The sequence below is a fragment of the Musa acuminata genome, chromosome BXJ1-7 (assembly GCF_036884655.1).
Source record: "Musa acuminata AAA Group cultivar baxijiao chromosome BXJ1-7, Cavendish_Baxijiao_AAA, whole genome shotgun sequence".
NCBI lineage: Eukaryota > Viridiplantae > Streptophyta > Magnoliopsida > Zingiberales > Musaceae > Musa > Musa acuminata.
Genome location: NC_088333.1, coordinates 43,499,866 through 43,519,607, shown reverse-complemented (window position 1 = coordinate 43,519,607; position 19,742 = coordinate 43,499,866). Strand labels below are relative to the sequence as shown.

The 19,742-nt window shown below is 43.3% G+C and overlaps 1 protein-coding gene, 1 long non-coding RNA gene and 1 pseudogene across 5 annotated transcripts; all 3 read right to left on the bottom strand.

Moving 5' to 3' along the window:
• Positions 1-158: 158 nt before the first annotated feature.
• On the bottom strand, positions 159-4,139 carry LOC103974763 (uncharacterized). Of its 4 annotated transcripts, none has more exons than XR_010515312.1 (4): positions 3,872-4,139; positions 2,035-3,620; positions 417-1,852; positions 159-321 (listed from the first exon to the last, which is right to left on the bottom strand). It is a non-coding gene; the product is annotated as an uncharacterized LOC103974763 (long non-coding RNA). The 4 variants fall into 4 exon arrangements; XR_010515314.1 differs by having other exon boundaries at positions 417-3,354; positions 3,440-3,620; XR_010515311.1 differs by having other exon boundaries at positions 417-3,620.
• Positions 4,140-6,111: 1,972 nt separating this feature from the next.
• LOC103974764 (SCARECROW-LIKE protein 7-like) lies at positions 6,112-8,956 on the bottom strand (annotated as a pseudogene).
• A 6,538-nt stretch (positions 8,957-15,494) lies between these two features.
• LOC135679622 (cholesterol 22-monohydroxylase CYP90B52-like) lies at positions 15,495-18,596 on the bottom strand. Its single transcript, XM_065193585.1, has 8 exons — positions 18,152-18,596; positions 17,762-18,086; positions 17,526-17,678; positions 17,046-17,291; positions 16,867-16,956; positions 16,705-16,783; positions 16,497-16,603; positions 15,495-15,833 (listed from the first exon to the last, which is right to left on the bottom strand). Exons 1-8 carry the CDS (start codon positions 18,364-18,366, stop codon positions 15,597-15,599), a joined length of 1,452 nt encoding a protein of 483 aa, XP_065049657.1. The 5' UTR covers positions 18,367-18,596; the 3' UTR covers positions 15,495-15,596.
• Positions 18,597-19,742: the final 1,146 nt, after the last annotated feature.

Sequence of the window (19,742 nt, the reverse complement as noted above, 5' to 3'; positions counted from 1 at the left end):
CGCAGCACGACATACATAACGCCCGAATTAGCACGCTAAGGAATGTTGATCAGCACGCTGTTGTGAGGGCCCGATCGACCTCAACATCCAACGACATCCAGCTCAACGACACTGCTTATCAAAAGAAAATAAAAGGATAAACAAAAAAAATACTTACATTTACCTTGGAATATCTTTGAAATATTAAAATTTTCCATCGTTCATTGTCGCTCTATGCCATAGTTTGTGACCGTTCACGACGACACTGCTCGTTGAAGGGAAAGACGTCGCTCGATGCCACTCGTTGCTCACCCATCAATTGTCGTTGGCCGCCGCTTGTCACTGGAAAGAGATGAAAAAAAATATTTACTTCCATTTACTTATAGAAATTTTCGAAATATTAATTTTTTGAAATTTTATAAATAATTAAAGATTACCAATAGAAAGCTCCTTCACGATCACCTCCTCCTCCTATTTAATTTTTTTATTTCTCCACATTGGCACCATCAAATTTAATTTTTCATTTCTCCAGCTTGTAATCAACATGTCAACTATACATTTAATTTACATAATGTAAATAAATTTTGAACTCCATTTAATTTTTATCTGATAGCTTACTTTGCTCATTTGTAACTTTAATTTTATCGAAAATATAATATTCTTTTATTTATTTCCTTCTCACTAGTGTCTCAAGCATAGTCATAAAAACGAATAATCAATTCAACCCTAAAAACAAATAAATTCAATTGATGTATATTTATCATAAAAATGTATAATTCTTCGTAATTTAAGTCTTCCTACAGGAATGAAAGAAAATACTATGTTTCCTAATTGAGTTCCAACAACTTTTATCATCTTTCATAATTATAAGAAAACAATTTTACTATATTAAGTATACAGATGATATTTTTTACACCATTAAAAACTACATTTTCCAATAAATAGGGCCCAGATTTGAACATCCAACACAGCCTCGACAGCCCAACGACCATGACACAAGTACAGGCAGCACCAAAAAGTACACTAATGAAGTAGATCTTGATGGATTCGAACCACCACCCTCTCAAGCCATTTGAAACACAAACGACTGAGCGCTCTGCCATTTTGAGCTTAAAGATCCATATGCAGCACTCCACCATCATGTGGTTTCCAAACGACAAAATGAATAAAACACAAACTCACCCGGCTCTAGAAATCTAGAAAAAAAAAAAAAAAAAGGATTCACTTGCAACCTAACCAACGGTTCGAGCCTTGGCCCCAAGGTAGAAACAAGATTCGGGGTTGAATAGAACAGCCATCGGACCGTAGGGGGCGGTTTAAGAACCACTAGTACCCGATTCACAAATGCGAAGTAAACGGACATGTCACTGCAAAACTTCAACAGACTACAAATCGCCTAATGACTTATCAATTTAACCACAAATCGCCTAATGACTTATCAATTTTTATCTCGTTTAAACCTCAATAACTCTACCAGACAGGCCGAGGTTACAATGGACAACTCACATAATTGTTACGTTTAAAAAAGAGAGAATATATGACATCAACCAAAACGAGTACAACGTCACAACTTAAAATGCAATAAAAATATTTAACAAAATTTCTGACAGAAGCCGATAAAATTAAAAGAATATAATTTCTGTTGATTCCAATAACAAACACTTTTAAAATTGGATCAAATTCCCATAACTCACACAATAATAACTCCCATATGCCATTGAACTACTTTGGAGGAGACTTATAACATGGAGACGCCCACGTTAATATTCTCCAGTAAACAAAGACTTAACACAACTGCCGTTGATATACAACAGCACATCTTCATAACAGTGTTAATGGCAATTAATTAACACAGATTCACCGTCGATACAACCTGGCGAAAAAAAAAGGAAAAATAAATTAAGCTACAGCAAATGCAAACATTGAGAGTAAAACCGATGTTAACGACAATAAAATGAATGACCGTCAACCATTTACAGAAAATAAGGCTACATTAGACAAATAGCGAGCGAATAAACGAATATGACGAGAATGCATAATCACCACATGCCATACCATTAAATCTCTTAAGAGCACACAAATTTAGGCGTACAACCTCCCAACTGACTCTGCGATCAAATGTTAGCTAACATGAAGCTTGATATGCAGGAAAGAAATAAATTAGTTGAACAAACCATTTTACAGCAGTGTACGAGCTGCCACGTCGAAATCTCAAGCCGTTGAAATCTCAAGCAAGTGGCGAACTGCAGCAGCACAGAACGAGAAGGCAGAATCCGGAAGATAGGTTCCAGGCTCAAGATAAACTGAGCGACCAAGGTACACACTGAAGCAGCTAATCATCGAAGCGAATACCAGCAGTCTTCTACCGCCACAAGTCTTCACAGCAGCTGAATCCGCAAATCTCAAGACCATCACGAGAGGCCGACGACGAATCAATCCTAGGAAACATTATGAACAAAGATACAAAATATCTCACATACAACAAGCAATCACACAGTTCCGAGGCATAACGACATTGCCTAGATAGGGTCCTTTGCTTGACAAGTTACATCATGAACAAACAAGTAAAACATCTAAATTGAAATACAAAGACATAGCGGACAATATACCACAACAATTGCACAAAGATCCATAACACCTTGGTATTCGAGACAAGAACGCATAAATAAATGCTTAATACTTAAATGTAACGAGATCGAAAGCGGTACTATAAACCGGGTGGAGACAACACTGGGTAAACCAGGATTATTATGGATATTGACTAAACAGTCTTGGTGAAAGATCAATAATCACTAACTGATAGATACGGCATTATTTTCATAAGTCGTTCGAACGCTAACTCGTTCGAACGCTAACTGATAGATGGGTAAACCAGGATTATTATAGATATTGCATAAGTCGTTCGAACGCTAACTCGAAGTAAATCATACCTTGCAACTGGCAGAGAGGATGGCTTCGGAGTGACCACATCGTGTAAGAAAATAGTACCTTAATATGATGCAGACGATTCCCGTAGATGTGCCTCGGTATGTTCACTATGCTTCCGAATTGCCACGAATATTGGTGGATCATGATTGTAGAAGGTACTGATCAGGTAGGTCATGGAATTGTCCCGAGGAGACCGTGCAAGAAATCTGAAGGGCGGAGTAGATGGAGGGGAACAAAATACACACCGTGGGGAGAACCCGGGGTTCTAAAATCACCCCATGCGATCTCCCCAAGAACACAAAAAACTTCTTTTTTTATTATGTTTCTTTGACCTGCCATGCGAGCGCACCCAACATGGCAAAGGTCGGTGTGACAAAAGAATAGATGGACTGAACATGTCCCTAATTTACCTTACCCTCGATGGAGATTTCCGGCTTTGCAGATGCTCTACATCAGAAAGAACCCCATATTAACATCTCTAGTTCTAAGTACTTAAAACGAGAGACATGATGAGGATCCGTCCACCAACAACCTCGTCTGAAACATATATCTTCGTCTCCCGATGCGCCGCGTAAAAAACAAGGTCCAATTAGGGCATGAAAGAACTCCAGCTGGAACGAGATACACGATCATAAGCTGCTGCCGCTCCATTCACGAACCCCGAAGCTCTGCACGAACCCCAGCATCCTGCAATCGGCTGCAAAAATTTATACCTGTAGAGACGTAAAATTGAAAGTTGACGTAGGAAAGTACAGGGATTAAAGAAACACAAAATCAGCAGTTCGATGTAGGTTTTACCAGATCGTCAAGAATACAACCAACAAAAATAACAACAGAATCGGAAAAATATATGTTACTAGAACCATAAATTTATTCTCCAACACAGATAGAATAGAGGGAAGAAAACTCCGATAGATCGAGGAACAGAACAAGAAGAAAAAAAATATATATAAGGCAAACTAACCAGTTACCACTTCAAAATCATAGATCGGCTACCAAAGCCGCCGAAACATCATATGGCCATGTATCGAAGACGGAAACCTCCAAATAATCAAATCGGGCATGATCGATGATCGGTGTCGCCGAAACATCAGATCGGCCGTGTATCGGCGAACAGAGTGGCTCAACCATCAGATCGGACACAAAAGATTGGGACGGAAACCCAAGGGGTAACGAGAACCAATAGTAGGACAGGCGGCGACGCAACCCTAGAATGACGAGAAGAGCGATGGAGTCCTATATTTATGGACGACGAAGAGGAGACGGACGGTTGGATCAAAGCGGTGCTTCGGCGACGGATGCGGATCCAACCACGTGGCGTGGAATAACTCGTCGTGCCAGCTAAGGCGCACCGAAGTTAGGAATGCATCGCTGTCATGGTTGCGTTTGCGAACCAACTCTTTCGCGTGTCCACATCTCGCCATGGCGTAAGCGCTTACGCAATTCGTCCATCAGGATCGAGTGCGGGGGTCGCAACAAACCGACCAAAACGAACCAATAAAGTGTCCCGTGTCGCTGGCGCTTCCGACTTCCAGTGGTTGTGATGGGAGCGATACGGTGATCAACCTCCCGCGTCACACGTCGAATCAGCGGGATTATCGTGTTGCTTGGCGTCGTGGTGGCCGCTCATCTACGGACGTTATCTCCACCTGCAAAACAAAGGTTCACCGAAGTCACGAAGCAAGACTCGGCGGCTCTCGAGGAGGTGTCAACTTTGAATCGTTCCGTTCAACTTGGGTGACCGTAAGCCTCGGTCACCCCATTCGAACCGTTAATAATCCGGTCCTAAACTCAATTAAAAATATTTAACCTCTTCCGAAAGAAATTTTATGTGTTAGATAAATGATGACCAATATCTTATGTCCGAATATAATAAATTTTATTGAATGAAAAAAAAATTAAAATGGACTGATCATAATTCATCTACTATTTAAAATCTTAATTTGATATTGTTCAATTTATAATAACTTAAATAATATTTATAAATTATACCTCTTTTAATATATTTTAATAAATAAAATAATAATTAAAATTGACTCATCAAATTAACCAAACGGCTCGATTATCTAATCGGACTAAGAAGCAATTTTTATCATCATTGATACACTTAGTTGGTTGATTTCCAAGTATCTTTACTGTTTTTTATCAAAAATTATATGATATAAAAATGACACAATACTTGTAGATATCGATGATCTTCGTATTTCTAAAAAAATTATAATTTAAATGATAATTTATCTATTTATACTAAGGGATGCTAGACATCCTATGTTACATAACCACTTAATCTTTATATCCTTTGACGTCAAACAAATTAACAAAGATGTTTGCTAACTATGCATCATAATTTTGATAGCACGCCTATTTAGACTTTCAAAAGAAGTTTATTAACACACGTAAAAGAAGATATGAATATAGAAAAAAAGAAGAAGAAGAAGATATATATCTCTTGCTCTCCTCTCCTACACTTGAAGAAGATTTCTCCACACGCAATAAGGAAAAGAAAGAGACATCAACCTACTTAATAAGTTTTCTCCTCTACACTTCATCTTTGTCCTTTCTTTTTGCATTTTCGGTACGAGCTTGCTCCTCTAATATAAGTCAATTTAACTTGATCATCGAATGAGATAATCGAATCTCATCTCCTTCTCTCATCGTTCTACAAGCCTCTTAATGAAAAGCATGTGGTCGAGATAGATATATCATAAAACTATATAGAGTTAAAATAAATTCGATCAAATCATTAACTGTTTACTTTTATAGATTTTAAATTATATTAAATATTTAACAAAATAATAACAAAAGTTTTGAATATATAACTGTTAGCTATGTCAAAAACCCCCCATTTGTTTTTATGCACCATAGTGCAATTAAAATCGGTAGGTAGTATCATAATAAGATTAGTAATCGCCCTTGTTTTTTACTAAATAAAGTTAAAAAAATATTAATATAAAAATATATATATAGTATTATTCTGTATATATATATATATATATATATATATATATGTGAATGTTATATCAAAGAATATAATAATAATATATTTTGATTTATTAAAAAAATATATTTACTGATTGATAGGAGAAATATTCATCACATGATAATTGAAGTAGGTTATTGTTTTACTCCTTTTTATTTCGAGACCGACTAGAGTGTCAGAGGGATTAATCATTGATTTTTTGAAATTTAATATTGGATCGGATATCCAAAATCTTTTCAATTTTATATAATTTTTATATAAATAAAATTAGATAAAATCGGATTGATCGAGACGTCATCGATGGGCGTTCAACTCTTGAACGCAGTCCTATGTATGAAGTCTTCACTTGCACTTGTTTGCCGCTTCGGTGGGTCACTATGAGCCAACTGGCCAATGAAGGGCTAAAACTCGATCCGGCCCAGTCGTCGGCCTTCAATCCACAAGCACGGGCAGCGGGAGGGGCACCCGTCCTTTCGTTCCCCGGAGAGCAGCGCACCGGACACCAACGCCAGTGCTGGTGGTACTCTCTCTCTCCTCTGCCCCGTTCTTTCCCTTTCGTCTGCCTGCCAACGATCGTCACCTCCTTCTCTTCTGTTCTATCTCTTGAGCTTACTCGTTGGAGGAAGCGACGAGATGGACTGCTGGGGCTGAGATAGTGCGTCCCTCTGCCCCTTCCATCAGCTGCTCCATGTGCGTAGTTGACTGTCCTCTAACTACAGCCAATTTCCATCTTAACGAATCACTTACGTGATGTATGGTTTTGGCAGCTGCTCTCCGTTCTTCGATCTGTAGCCATCGCCATGGGACAAAAATATGCAGATGGTAGCCTGTCAAGATATGAGAAGCCGCTAAGCCATGTAGCCAAAGCAGTGTAGTATGATACTACACCAAGCACCAAAAGTAGGGTGAAACCATATAAACAACCAAACATAACAGGTAATTAGACGACTCACTACTCTAAGCTCTTATATGCCGAACGAAGGCAGCACATGAGAGAGAGAGCGAGAGACGATCTAACGCCATGAGGAAACCGTGAGAAGCGGGCGGTCATCCCACGCGAGGGTGAGGAAGCCCGGAGCGGAATCTAAGACGGCGTACTTGTAGCTGAAGTCGTAATTCCACAGGAGAAGCTTCGCTTGGCTGACCGCGAAGTTGCTGACAGGCAAAGGCTCGAAACCGGACCGCTCCATCACGGCCCTCCATTCCTCCTTGGCCTCCATCCGCTCCCGTCGGTTCGGCCCATCGCCCGCACCCACTGCCCCCAGGATCCGATGCCCTAAGAGGAGGCGCTCCACCTGGGCTCGCTCGGCCGAGTCGCGCCGTATTGCTGGGTCGAGCGAGTCGAACACGGCCGCGTAGTAGGCCAGCGCCGCCTTGAATCGCTCCACGAAGCGCCCCCGGTTGACGCTCGCCTCGTACTCCCCCAGCGTCACGACGCGGGGGACGAGCGACTTTGCGATCCCGAGGACGCGCTCCACCGATTCGGGTGAGTCGGCGAGGAGGTGGTAGAGCTGGAGCATGAAGTTGACAACCACCACCTCGTCCGAGTCGATCCTGAAGCAGGACACTGTGAGCTCCGCGATCGGGGTCAGGATGGGGTCGAACTCGAAGTCCAGGTCGAGGATCGCGGCAAAGTCGCGCAGGCGGTTTCCGGTAGCGGTAAGCGAGGCGGCGGGGGCGGCGCCCAGCATCGGCGCGGGGATGCCGGAGACCCGGACCCTGGAGGGTTTCCCGCGGGGGCGGGTTGCCAGAGCTTGGAGGAGTGCCGCCCACTGGATCCCCTGGATGATCCCAAAGTCCACAATGTGGATACGCGCCGCGGATTCGGTGGCCTCGACGATCGCCTGGTTCGCTGTGAGGTGGGCGAACTTGGAGTAGGGGCATGCGTCGTTGAAGACCTTGTAGCAGAGGGTGAAGTCCTCCGGTGACGAATCGAACGCGGAGGTGGAGCACAGCGGCACCGCCACGGTGGAGGGATGCGAGTGGTCCTTCTGATCACCAAGGAGGCGGCGGTTGAGAGCTTCGGCGAAGTAGAAGGCCACGCGTTCCGTTGGATCGCCCAACACAGAGGCGGACTCCCTGACATGGATCAGGGACTTGGCAGCGAGATCAGGGTCGCCATCGGCGAGCCGCGCGCAGTCGAGGAGTGATTCCAAGAGAGGCGGCGATGAGGTGTTGCTCTCTGGCACCTCATCTCGGACGGAGGCGAATGCGGCAGCTCCAGGGTCCTTGTTTAGTTCCGGCGGATCGAATGACGGGGTTTCCGATGCCAGTCCCGGAGAGTTTAGGGCAACAACGGCGGTATACTGGTGGTCGTGCTGGATCGGTGGAAGATGAGCGATCTCGGAGGGCTCGGAAAAGAGGACGCAGTTGATGCCCGACGCGGACGCCGGGTGGAAGGGGTGGTTTATGTCGGCGGAGCAAGAGGGGAAAACGTCCGCGAAGAGGGCGCCTGAGGCGCCCGCTGCGGCCTGTCACGGGTCGCTCATGAGGTCACAGTTGTCAGCGGGAGACTCACCGATCAGACTCTCCATCCACTCTTCGGTATCGAACTCCGGGGTCACGGCGGCGGAAGAGGAGTGGAAGTCGCAGAGGCGGAAGGGAGCCTGGTCAAGGTGGCCGCTGCCCCCGGGTGGCGCCTCGAAGCCAGCGGCGCGGTCGAGGGTGAAGGGCTCCAGGAAGGCGGCCTCGGCGTCGGGGATGACGAAGGCGGCCTCGGACATGTGCTGCTGGTGATGGTGCGAAGCGCCCCACGACTGGGTGCTGGTGGAAAACGGGTTGGCGGAGGCAGCCAGCTGCTGTTGCTGTTGGCGCTGCTGCTGGACGACCTGCTGCGCGATCGCCATTAGATTTCCGCTCTCCGCGCACATGTACGCCATTCCCCTCCTGAAATCCTCCGACGAACAACCAATATACTACGCCCTCCTTAGTCTGCGAGCTTTAAGTTCTTCAGTGGTTGCTCTTCTGGATCGACAGGGAGCATTTAGGCCGGATTGATGTACAAAAATGGAGATGCGGAGCGGTTCTGATGTCAGGATATATCGTGTCGAGAGGGAAGGTTTTGAGCGGTATGGTACCGGTGGGATTTATAAAAGTGGGAAGTTTTCTCTCGAATTGTGCGGCTGTGAGAGATAGGGCACGGGAAACGTAGTAAAATCCCAGGACACACGGAGGTGGGCCCTTTCACGACTGTCAGAGATAGGGCACGGAACAGATGGGAAAAGCCCAAGAAAAACGGAGGTGCGCCTCGCAAGGGCCCACCACCACTGTGGAAACATGAAGGAAGGGTGGAGCTTCCTCCGACGTGGCACCATAGGATGCCCTGTTGTCTGCCTTAGCCAAGACAGGAGAACCCGCCCCCATCTCGACCGCAGCAACTGGCACCGCCCCCCGCCGGCCGGGAAATGATCGTTCGTTGGTGCGTCGTGAATGACGATTCTCGCCAATGCTTGCTCTTCCACGGTACCCGCCCGGGGTTGGACATGCCACGTGGGCTTCACACATCTCACGAGACTTGGAGCCCGCATGTGCTGGGAGCCCGCAGACAACCACCTCCCTTTACCACCGAAGGATATCGTCCGTGTCGGAAACTTCGGCCACAATAAGGTGCTTCAGTGTTCGACCCCGAACACCGCATCGGCTGCACCACCGTGTCCCCTAGCGGGGCCGCTCTCCTGCCGCCGCAGTTCCGTGCTTCGTGTATATGACGTCGTTAGGGACCAAAGCCGTTGGCTGCTTGCGTGGGCGGGTCCCTGCGGCGTTCCACCAACCCATCGCGTCTTCATGGCCTCCGATGACACGAGAGCAAAAAACTGTGACCCGATTGCCTCCTCCGGGGGCCGTCTTTGCTCGGAATCGCGGGCGAAAGGTAACGCCGACGGCGATCGTGGTAAAGCTCGAATCAAAAGCAAGCAGGAGTTTGCTTAACTTGTCGCTCTTCTTCCCTTCTTTTGTAATGATATGTGAGGATTCTCGATCCATTTAAAGACACGGATAAAAGAAGTCGGTTTGGGATGAGGGACGGTCCGGCCGGAGTCGCGGGTCATCGAGTGATATTTTAATTTTTATCTTTTTTTCAGCAAAATTATCATGTGACGGACAAAAAGATATTTATTGTAATGCCATATTTTACTGAAAGGATTATATTCATATATTATATAGTACGGAGAGGTTTTGTGTAGTCTAGTTTTAGTCGTTTTAGATTTGTAAATGAAGATTATGTCAAGCGGGCATTTGTGGATATTTCAATTTATAGTGAATCATTTTGAATTTTTTATTGTGCGATCGTTCAGAGCTTACGAGGTTTATGATTATAATTTGTATTGGTTATAAAGGATTTGCTAAAATGATTGATCGTAGATTTTGAGTGAAATATTTTCTTTAACTCATTTTCTCTTTTGTAAGTCCTAAGAAACTATAGGAGGTTTTGAAGTGGTTGATTTTACGGATGGACACATAAAAGTGCCGCACAACTTAAGAAAAACTAGTTAAATTTGTGACATTTGGTATCAGAGAGAGACAAGCACACATAGAAACACTTAACATGCAAACGTGAGAAATCTAATTGGATTGTGTTGAGGGTAGTCAGCACGTCTGATCGTTTGGGGGAAATGGGCATGGAGATATAGAGAAAGGGTCACTCGGAAGAGTGGACATCTAAGATTGACATTCAAAATAATGATCAACCCTTCGTGCGAGAGATACCATAAGGATAAGCAAGCTTGGAAGAATGCATAGTGTACAAAGGTTGAGATAGATGACTGAGTTCGAGTTATGACTCAACGTTAGTAACCAAACTTAATAGTGCTCATGACAAGTGGGGCGTTTGGTAAAGGATGAGACCGTGCAAAGTGAGATGGGTTGCTTAGCAATCAAAATAGTTGTGTAAAGCTCACAGAAGTGAAGGGAATTGCTAACTCGAATAATTCAGTAACTATATAAGGGCTTATATACGGACGATGAAATATTCATGGTAATCTCATGACGATCAAAACTTAGTGTCATGGAGCATTAAAACAGTCTCTTCTGTATAAAAAGGATATGTCTGAAGGAGGTTAAAGTATGCAGCAAGTTTAACATATTGTTAGTCTTTAGGGGTGTAGTTGGGATTATATTGGCAAAGAGTCATAATCTAGCAGGTCCGTTTGTGAGGACAAAATAATCCATAGTTTATTCGACAAGACATAGTAGTATAAGAGGATAATGGTCTATGAAACTTTTAGAGGGAAAGATGTAAAGAGAGAAGTCGCTCTAATGAAACAAATATCCAGGAAGGATAAGTTTTCATGCTCTAAAGGGAAAATCATATGCAACAGACCGCACATGTTGAGGGGTACCTCAAAACAATAACTTCACAAAACTCAACGGATCGAGCGAGCGGTGAGGAGTCATTACATAATCTTATATAAGGTAATGCGTTGGTGGAGGTATTACGAGATCAAATGAGTAAGCAACTTAAGATAACAACAAATAATGGCACACTTGGAGCCGATATAGAGATTGGACTCAACGAAGGGCTAACTTGTGGAATGGTGGATGCAAGAATGACCATCAATTCAATGCAAACTGAGGAGTGAAGCAACTTAGGTGTACATTACCGAAGTGCCCTAGTTGTATAAAGGAAGTTAGCATAGAAGATGAAACCCTAAACCCTATTTGGGGCATATGGATAGCAAGAAGGGCCACCTCTTCTTGATTGCATGGTGCACATAATGAGCAAGATTGTGTAATGATTTGAGGAGCGTATTCGTAGCCCCTACCGTATAGATCACTAGTAGAGAGAAGGATAGTTGACTTCCTTCATTCTCTCTTACAGATCTATAAGAATTCAGGGATATATGATCTCCCTAGGTAACAAAATCTTCTTATACGTGAAGTTTTTCGGTTTCGTGGGTTTTTGAGCACCAATCTTTGCACGATGACAAGATACTAATTTTTTTGTAGAAATATAGGATTTTATTTTCTATTCTTTTGATGCACATGTGATGTCATCCCAGATTTCCCAACAGCAAGCAGCCTTCAACAAATCTATAGGGCAGCAATAGTTGTTGCCCTTTCTCCCCCTTTTGCGTTAACAATTTTGATGTCAAAAGCCCTCTTTAAAACAGCTTTTAATAGAGAAAATAGGTGCAGTCTAGATTTAAAAATTATGATAAAAAATTAGAGCAATCATACAAAAATAATTCTACGTGATTCAACATAACATAACACAACATACGTAGTTTAAAAACTAATATTTGACACGAGTAACATGACTTTGATACTATTGTTGGGAAACCTGGAGCAACATCATATGTGTAGTGGAAGAACAAAAAAAAATCTTATATTTCTCATAGAAAATAGTTTCTCAACGTCGTGCGAAGATTGGTGCATGAAAAAATCGCAAGACCGAAAAACTATGTGTATATGAAAGATCTGTTGTCTAGGGAGATCGTATATCCCTAAAAACTTACATATTTATAGGAGAGGATGAAGGAGGTCAATTGTCCTCCTCTCTAGCAGTGATCTATATGGCAAACGCTGTGAAGATGCTCCTTAAATTACTACACAATCCTTCTTTCCACGCGCACCACGCTCTCAAGAAGGGGTCGATCGTTCTTACTGTCCACACACTCAAACTAAGGTTATTGCCTGAGGATAAGAGAGAGAGAGGAGTGTAGGAGGTGGCAGCTAAAAAGGGTATATCCTGTGCCTTTTTGGTTCCTTCATATTTATAGAGGTCCCTATCAACTTAACCCTAATGGATTTTGTCATATTGGGTATTGGATCATTATCAAACTACTTATGTTTCTCAGATTAATGAATCTTTACCCAATAATATCTCATTAGCTCTTATCCATAAGATCCAATAATTCAAGGGCTCTAGTGAATATCTCATATATGCACCTCTACTCATCGCAACACATATCATATGTGTGTGACCTTTTAAGCCCAATATCAAGCTGGTTGTGAGTCATACCTGTTAGAACTTATTCTCGCTCAGTGAATTATTATCTCCATAATAATTCACTCGACTCATCGACTACGGATGTACTAAGCCATTATGTCGTAGTCCTTAAATGATGCAAGGGAATCCAATCCATTTGACATGTTTGTCCTTAGTTATCATGTATCTAAAGTCCCTCATCAATATAATATCCTAAAGATCATATATCGAGCATGGTGCTGTTAGGCCCAAACAAAATCTACTTGAGTCTCACTTTAATCAGATTCTCCTAGAGAACTCTTTCTCTCTCAATCCGAATAATCATGGTCAGAGATTTGCCTAAGCAAGAACACTCTAGTGATATTGAGAGCGGATGATCTTCTATCGACACTCAATTGCCCTTGTAAGGTTGGCTGTCAATTCTGATGATTGGTTGTGTTAGATTTGGAACTTCCAAACCTATAAGTCCGGTATCAAATAGTAGAGTACTCATACATGACATCCCTGGTGTCTCAAGTCTAAGGACTGGATACTCCATTGGGACGATGAAATCGCTGTCTAATAATGAGTTATCATCAACCATCCAACATTTCGTGAGCGGATTGATCAATGAACTCATTCTCCAATGAGCATATGCAATGTATCCCTAGTGTCCCCACATAAGCAGCTATGAGATCAATCATCTCCATCGTATGGACGGGTATACAATACACTAATCTGTCCGGTTATCTCGATGTCCCTTTCGAGCAACTTATAATCGAGATTATTTAGGGTATGTGTTTAAAGGTAAATTAATCTTATTATCGTGATCTCGTCACGATCCGATTCTCATTGTATAGATCTACGAATATCATAATATATGCAACATACAATATAAAGTGAAAATATATTAAATAAATAATAAATAAAAAGAATATGTATTGTGTCATGCGTGTCATCACTCATGTGATTGGCTTGCAGGGCACCTATAACTAGCAGCATAGACTAGTCATAGGTGTCTCATATGTTCCCCTCAGCCAACAACCCTTGCTTGGGGTATATAGACAGCATAAAGAGTTGACCCCTTTTTAAAGATAGCACAATCTTGTGGTGCATGTGTAGAGAAAGATTATGTTGTGATTTGATGACCATTGTCGTCACATCTGTTGTATGGATCACTGCTAGAGAGGATGACATCTATAGATCGAAGATCTTTCGAGGATATATGATCTCCCTAGATAACACATCTCATATGATACGCATAAAATTTTTCGGTTTTACGATTTCTCACACACTAATCGTTGCACGATGATAAAATATTTTTCTTTGAAAATTTTGAGTTTTTTATTTTTCTGATCTTCCACTATGCATATAATACTCTAACCAGATTTTGAGTACCTTTATTTTCTGAGCTGCCTTCTTTACTCGAAGGAGTTGTGTTGGGGGTGGCATTTCCTAACTAGAGCGCTCGTTGAGAGGATTCGTAGATGGACGTTCTTATGACAGTTGGGTTCTCCTTCTAATGTCAAAATATTATTACCTTAATACCGTTGACCACAAAGTTTGCATGACTCAATTCCATCCCGAAAGTATAAGTCCATCCAAGGGACCCACGGGGGTCAGTGGGGGCGATATGAATGGGAAGTAGACCAAGTTGGCGCAATCTCAAGGTGTTATTTACTTGTTCAAGAAGATTTGGTGTCATCCCAAGGTGCTCCTTAGTCTTTTCGAGGTTCTTGTATAAGCGGTCAGCATCGAGGGGATACTGTTGACCCGACCCCTCCAATGCCTAAGTTTAGTAACGAAGTGTGGAAAGAGTTCAGTGGAGTTTAATAGTGATTAATTTAGTTATCCTCTTATTAAATTTTAGGGATTAACTTTTATACCCGAACAACTGAAGTCAATAACGGGTTAGAGTGCCCCTTACGTCGTCAAGAGCTCGTTAACGTCGACTGATGAGCCCGCTTCTTTGAGTGTGGCGTTAGAAAATAACGATCATGAAGGTACTGTTTCTTAGGATTTTGAGTCCGTTTGGGATAAACAGAGAGTGGCCTCTCGCGTCAATCGATCAAAAAGAAAAAACGAATCACGTTGTCGGGGGATTAATGCTCTCTGTCATCGGTCGTATGAGTCTTTCTAGAACTGTGATCGGTAAGAGATGTCAGATTTCTCGTAATGGACGTTTCTAACAAAGAGGAAAGAAGAGATGAGCCTCGTTGTCAGCTTTTTGAGAGACTGAGATGGGTAGAGTTGGATGGATCGGTGCTCTGTCGACGACCACGGAAGAAGATGGGTGTGAGCTTCTCCGCTCATGTTATTGCTTAGGTGACAATTTTGAAAAGGATGAGTTGGCAACGTCATCACTTTCCTTTTCCCTAATACGGATAAAAGAAGTTGCTCATAAATCAAGGTCAACTTGGCAATGCAAGCATCAAAGGCCACGTTTCCCATCGAGATGTTAATGGTGTCAGGATCTCGATGGCTGGTTTATATGTCATTCTTGTCAAGAGCAGACTAACTTGACTGCATGAGTATGATGACGTGATTAGCATCCAAGCATCTCTTACGGTATTATTATGATACGAACGTCTCTAAGTTTAGACACTACGACTAAAAGGTGGAATATTTGTTAATCATGTTAAATTCTCAAAACTTGGATAACTTGCTCCACCAATTTGCCTATATCTGTACTATGCACCCAAGTGACCAATTAACCTTATTCAGAGCTTGAACATACACACACGTATATATAACTACTGCTCCTTCGTACGTGTATTCAAATGTAAACAGAAGACTCTTGAGATGTCACATAGGACTGTCATGTATGGAGTAGACTTTTATGGGGAGTCCCTTTCGGAACTCCACGAAGGGGAACGCGAACGCTTGATCCGGCTCGGCTAACTCCCACCTGTAGCGCAGTACGAGGTGGTGCAAGAAGACCGCCATCTCGAGCTTGGCGAGCTCGGAGCCCGCGCAGAGACGGGGGCCACCGCCGTAAGCCATGAAGTTGTTCGTCGCCGCCGTCACGCTGGAGGAGTTGTTCTGCACAAGGCAAAGGTAAGAAGAGGAAGAAGAAAGCAGTTCCTTAGACAAGCATGTAGCAAACAAATGCATGCCCCCTTTCTTCGCCTCCCTCTTCCTCCTCGCTTCTCATGGAGCATTTGAGACGTAGAGAGAGAGAGAGAGGGTGTGTGTGTTTGTGCTCCATCTAAATCAGAGAATAACCATGCAACTATACGTCTAATTTTAATCTCAAGGTGGCTGCGAGGTAGAACATCATGCTGGTGCCAAATCTTGAGCGTGGGTCCGGCGCACGAGCCGAGTCACGCACGCCCTCATGCACGCAACCATCATCCACCTTCTCCACAGGACTTTGGACCACGTCGCATTCATTCCGTCACACTGCCCCATCCACTAAAGATTATGGATCAATCCGCTAAACACAGGACATACGTACGTGTCTGACTAAACGCCATCGTAGAGGTCAAACACATCAGCCAAGACAAATGAAAAGATATCTTGGTCGCACCACCACGCCCCACGAATGATCTTATATAGAGACGTATATCGAACCTAATTTTGTCAGAGCCACAGTTAACGACACATGTAGATCAGTGGACAGTGATTGGGTCACATTTGATGCTACCTTCGAATGAAGGAAGACATGCATAGCGCCAAAGAGTTAAGAGGAGCGCGACTAATTACCTGCCACCTCCATGGGTTGAATTGATGAGGATGATCATAAACAGAAGAGTCCAAGTGAACCGCAGCAAACACCGGAAGAATTTTCCATCCGCAGGGGATGTCGTATCCTTTGCAAGCGAAGGCAAAGATAGATATGTCAGTTCGTGCATGGCGAATCAGATCCCTCGATGATACATACGGCGTACATGGCAGGCATGAATCGACGTACCTTTGTACTGCAAATCCTGTAGAACCTTTCTGTGCACGAACCTTACAACGTTGCCAAGCCGCAGGGTCTCGTTGATAACCTTCATTCACGAGACAAATCGAAGGAATCATAAGAATACAGAGAGATGGGAGTCTTCTTTGGTGTGTTGTACGGAGATCTTACGCATCGGGTGAACTCCATTTGCTTGTAGTCTTCCCAGTTTAGACCAGCCTCTCCTCGTTGCTTCTTTCGGTCGATCTCGCTGTGCTCTTCCTAATCAGTAGCAGCAGATATGTCAACAGCCGAAACCCAAACCTTCCCACTTAGAAACTGAAGCAGAGATGGTGAGACTTGCGATCTACCCGCAGTTGTCGAACAGCTTTCGGGCAGCTTTCGAGGAAAAAGATAACTAAAGCCAAGGCCATCGATGAGGTCTCATGGCCAGCAAAGAGCAAGCTCAGCAAGAGATCGAGGATCTGTTCTTTGGACAGGTTTGACTCCTTTAAAGACCATCCAAGGAGATCCTCTGCTCCTCCTTGTCTCTCGCTCTTCTCCTGGATCCTCTGCTCCATCTTTTGCTCGATGACCCTCAGGATGTTTGACCGTGACTGCGATGGATGCAATGTTACAGCATGGTAAAGAAAACAACATGTGTGAAATCGAATTCGGAGATATCTCATCAGGTATTATTTCACAGATTGTACATTTTGTGGGCCAAGAACTATAACATTATCTCCAGAATTGCTAGTATCTCATGGCTTAGTAATTTTCTTTTCTTTCCTTTTCCATTTGGAATGCTAATTATGATTGAAACCGAGCTGTGACCGTGAAGAGTAGCGTACCCTTAAGGCCTTCCAGTATGGAGTTCCGGGGAAGTTTAGAGGGGCTGATACTACACCCTTCATGAAGGTTATGTACTCCAGCCTCAGCTTCTCGGTCTCAGGTTCACATGGGTCCATGCTCATGATGTTCTTGGCCATCAAATTGAAGGTGAACTGCGTGTTAAGGGACGCGACCGACACTATCAGTAGGGATTCTCAAACTAAATGCTTGAAGATTGATTGACATGAATGTATACCTTCTTAGCTTCTTCCTGAGCAGAGAAAGGAGAATTCTCCCTCCAAGACCGCAGCACAAGCAGCGTGTGGCGCTCCACCTCCGGCAAGAGTTGCGACCGGAGCCTCACGTTGCTCATGAAGTTGAGAGAGATCATCCGCATCTCCCTGTGCATTTCTCCCACCTGAACCAGCATCGACCACTTCCCGAGAATTCCTCCGATGCTCTTCGGGTAACTGCACTGGAACAGCTTCCCTTCGTTCTGAAGTATGAAGCGGTTCAAGCCCGCGTCGGCTGAGACTATGGTCGGCTCACCGAAGAGATTAGACCGATAGATCTTCCCGTACCTAAGGGACAGCATCACTATGGTTATCGGCTGGATCCGAGGCAATATCTAGTGCGGTGGAGTTACCTGGAGACGTGTTGCTCCATGAACAGGCCAGTGGAGGTGGCCAGATGAGGCTTGAGGTATGCGAAGGTGTCGCCGATGAAAGGCCAACCGCTACCGGCAGGTGGGAGGTTCAACCTCTTCAGCCTCTTCCATCTGACGAGGTTGACGTAGAAGAAGAGGGCTACCAGAGCAGGAAGAAGGAGGAGGGGGAGCTCGTCTATTATGAACCCGGACATTGGAGACAAGGCTGAGCGCTGCTCTCTTCCCCTATCTCTTGGGAGTTGGAGCTTTGCTTTCACAGGTCCCTCTCCCTTCGTCTCCTATAGTTTGTGGAAAAGATGGGTTGCCGTTTCACATGGAGAAAGTATCAAGTGGCTTTTTCTCTGCTTGAGATAGGCCATGACACGAATGAGTTGAATTGTCTAAGGAACATTTTACATGTATGCATAGCTTAAACTTTAAAGATTATTTGATGTTGGGAGGAGGGCTCCCAGTGGGAAGAGACGTGCGTGTGGTCGGTCTCACATCAGTATCAATCCAAGAAAGAGAACCCAATGTTGTGATCACGATAGGAACAGACAGGTTCCGTCACCTACTAAAAGAAGTCGATAGAAGGATTGTGGAGATCAGTGGGAGATAGATGTCTGCTCCGTTGGATAATTAATGTCGTAATATTTACATTGTTTATTGAAATAATATTACGTGGATTATATATATATATATATATATATATAATATTTTAATAGGAGTCTCATTTCCTTGGGCTATAGTGAAATCTAATCAATGTATTCAAATAGTTACAGAGTTGTGTGAATTAAGTGTCGGTGAGAAGTTACGAAGATATATGATGTGGCTGGAAATAATCGTGTTCTTTGTCCTTCAGGTAATATATAAAAGATTAATTTTTATCAATGTAATTTGGCAAACTATAGAAGATGACAATAATTTATATGAATTATGACGTGTTATAGAGTCGACCATACGTACGAATGTATGTATGTATGTTGTTGATTATTGATATAATTGTGTTCTAGTCATGGCCTATGCACTGTGTGAGGGATTCCGATCATGTTCGATCATCCCGTTCTTGAGCTTGAATGATAAGATTCATCTACGAGACAAATAGAAAGAGGGCATCGATAGTTGATTGGAAATCTTTTAAGTCAGAGACTATCTATCACATAGCACCTTTTGAGCTTTGATGCTTAGATCAGAGGTTATCATCAGGTGCCTTTTTGAGCTATGCATCCTATTCACTCTCTTTATGAGTTGTTGTTCCCTTCTCATGAATGAAAGGGGTTCTTCGTTCATGAAGAGTACCCTCACTAAGAGAGAGAGAGGCTCGGATCCTTTGTGCAAGCACTACATTTGATTACAAGAATCTACGTAGGTCCTTTTCCCTTTGGGGGGGGGGGGGGGGGGGGGGGGTTAGAGGTAAGCCTCTTATATATTATAATCGATTCGATGATGAGTTAGAAAAAGTCAAGAAACATTATAATAAAAAACTTGACGATTATATAATACCCCCTCATAAGATATGTCATCTGATAAGCCTAGGATAACGATAGAATCAATATATAATAGGAGAAATAATATTTATTATTTTTTGATA

Bases quoted from the DNA above. Each gene is read 5' to 3' on its own strand.
- LOC135679622 (XM_065193585.1), bottom strand. From the start codon at position 18,366: ATGTCCGGGTTCATAATAGACGAGCTCCCCCTCCTCCTTCTTCCTGCT. The intron at 17,679-17,761 runs GTATACATTCAT...CTTAACACGCAG, and splicing joins CTCAGGAAGAAGCTAAGAAG to TTCACCTTCAATTTGATGGC. The intron at 16,784-16,866 runs GTAAGATCTCCG...TCGTGAATGAAG, and splicing joins AAATGGAGTTCACCCGATGC to GTTATCAACGAGACCCTGCG.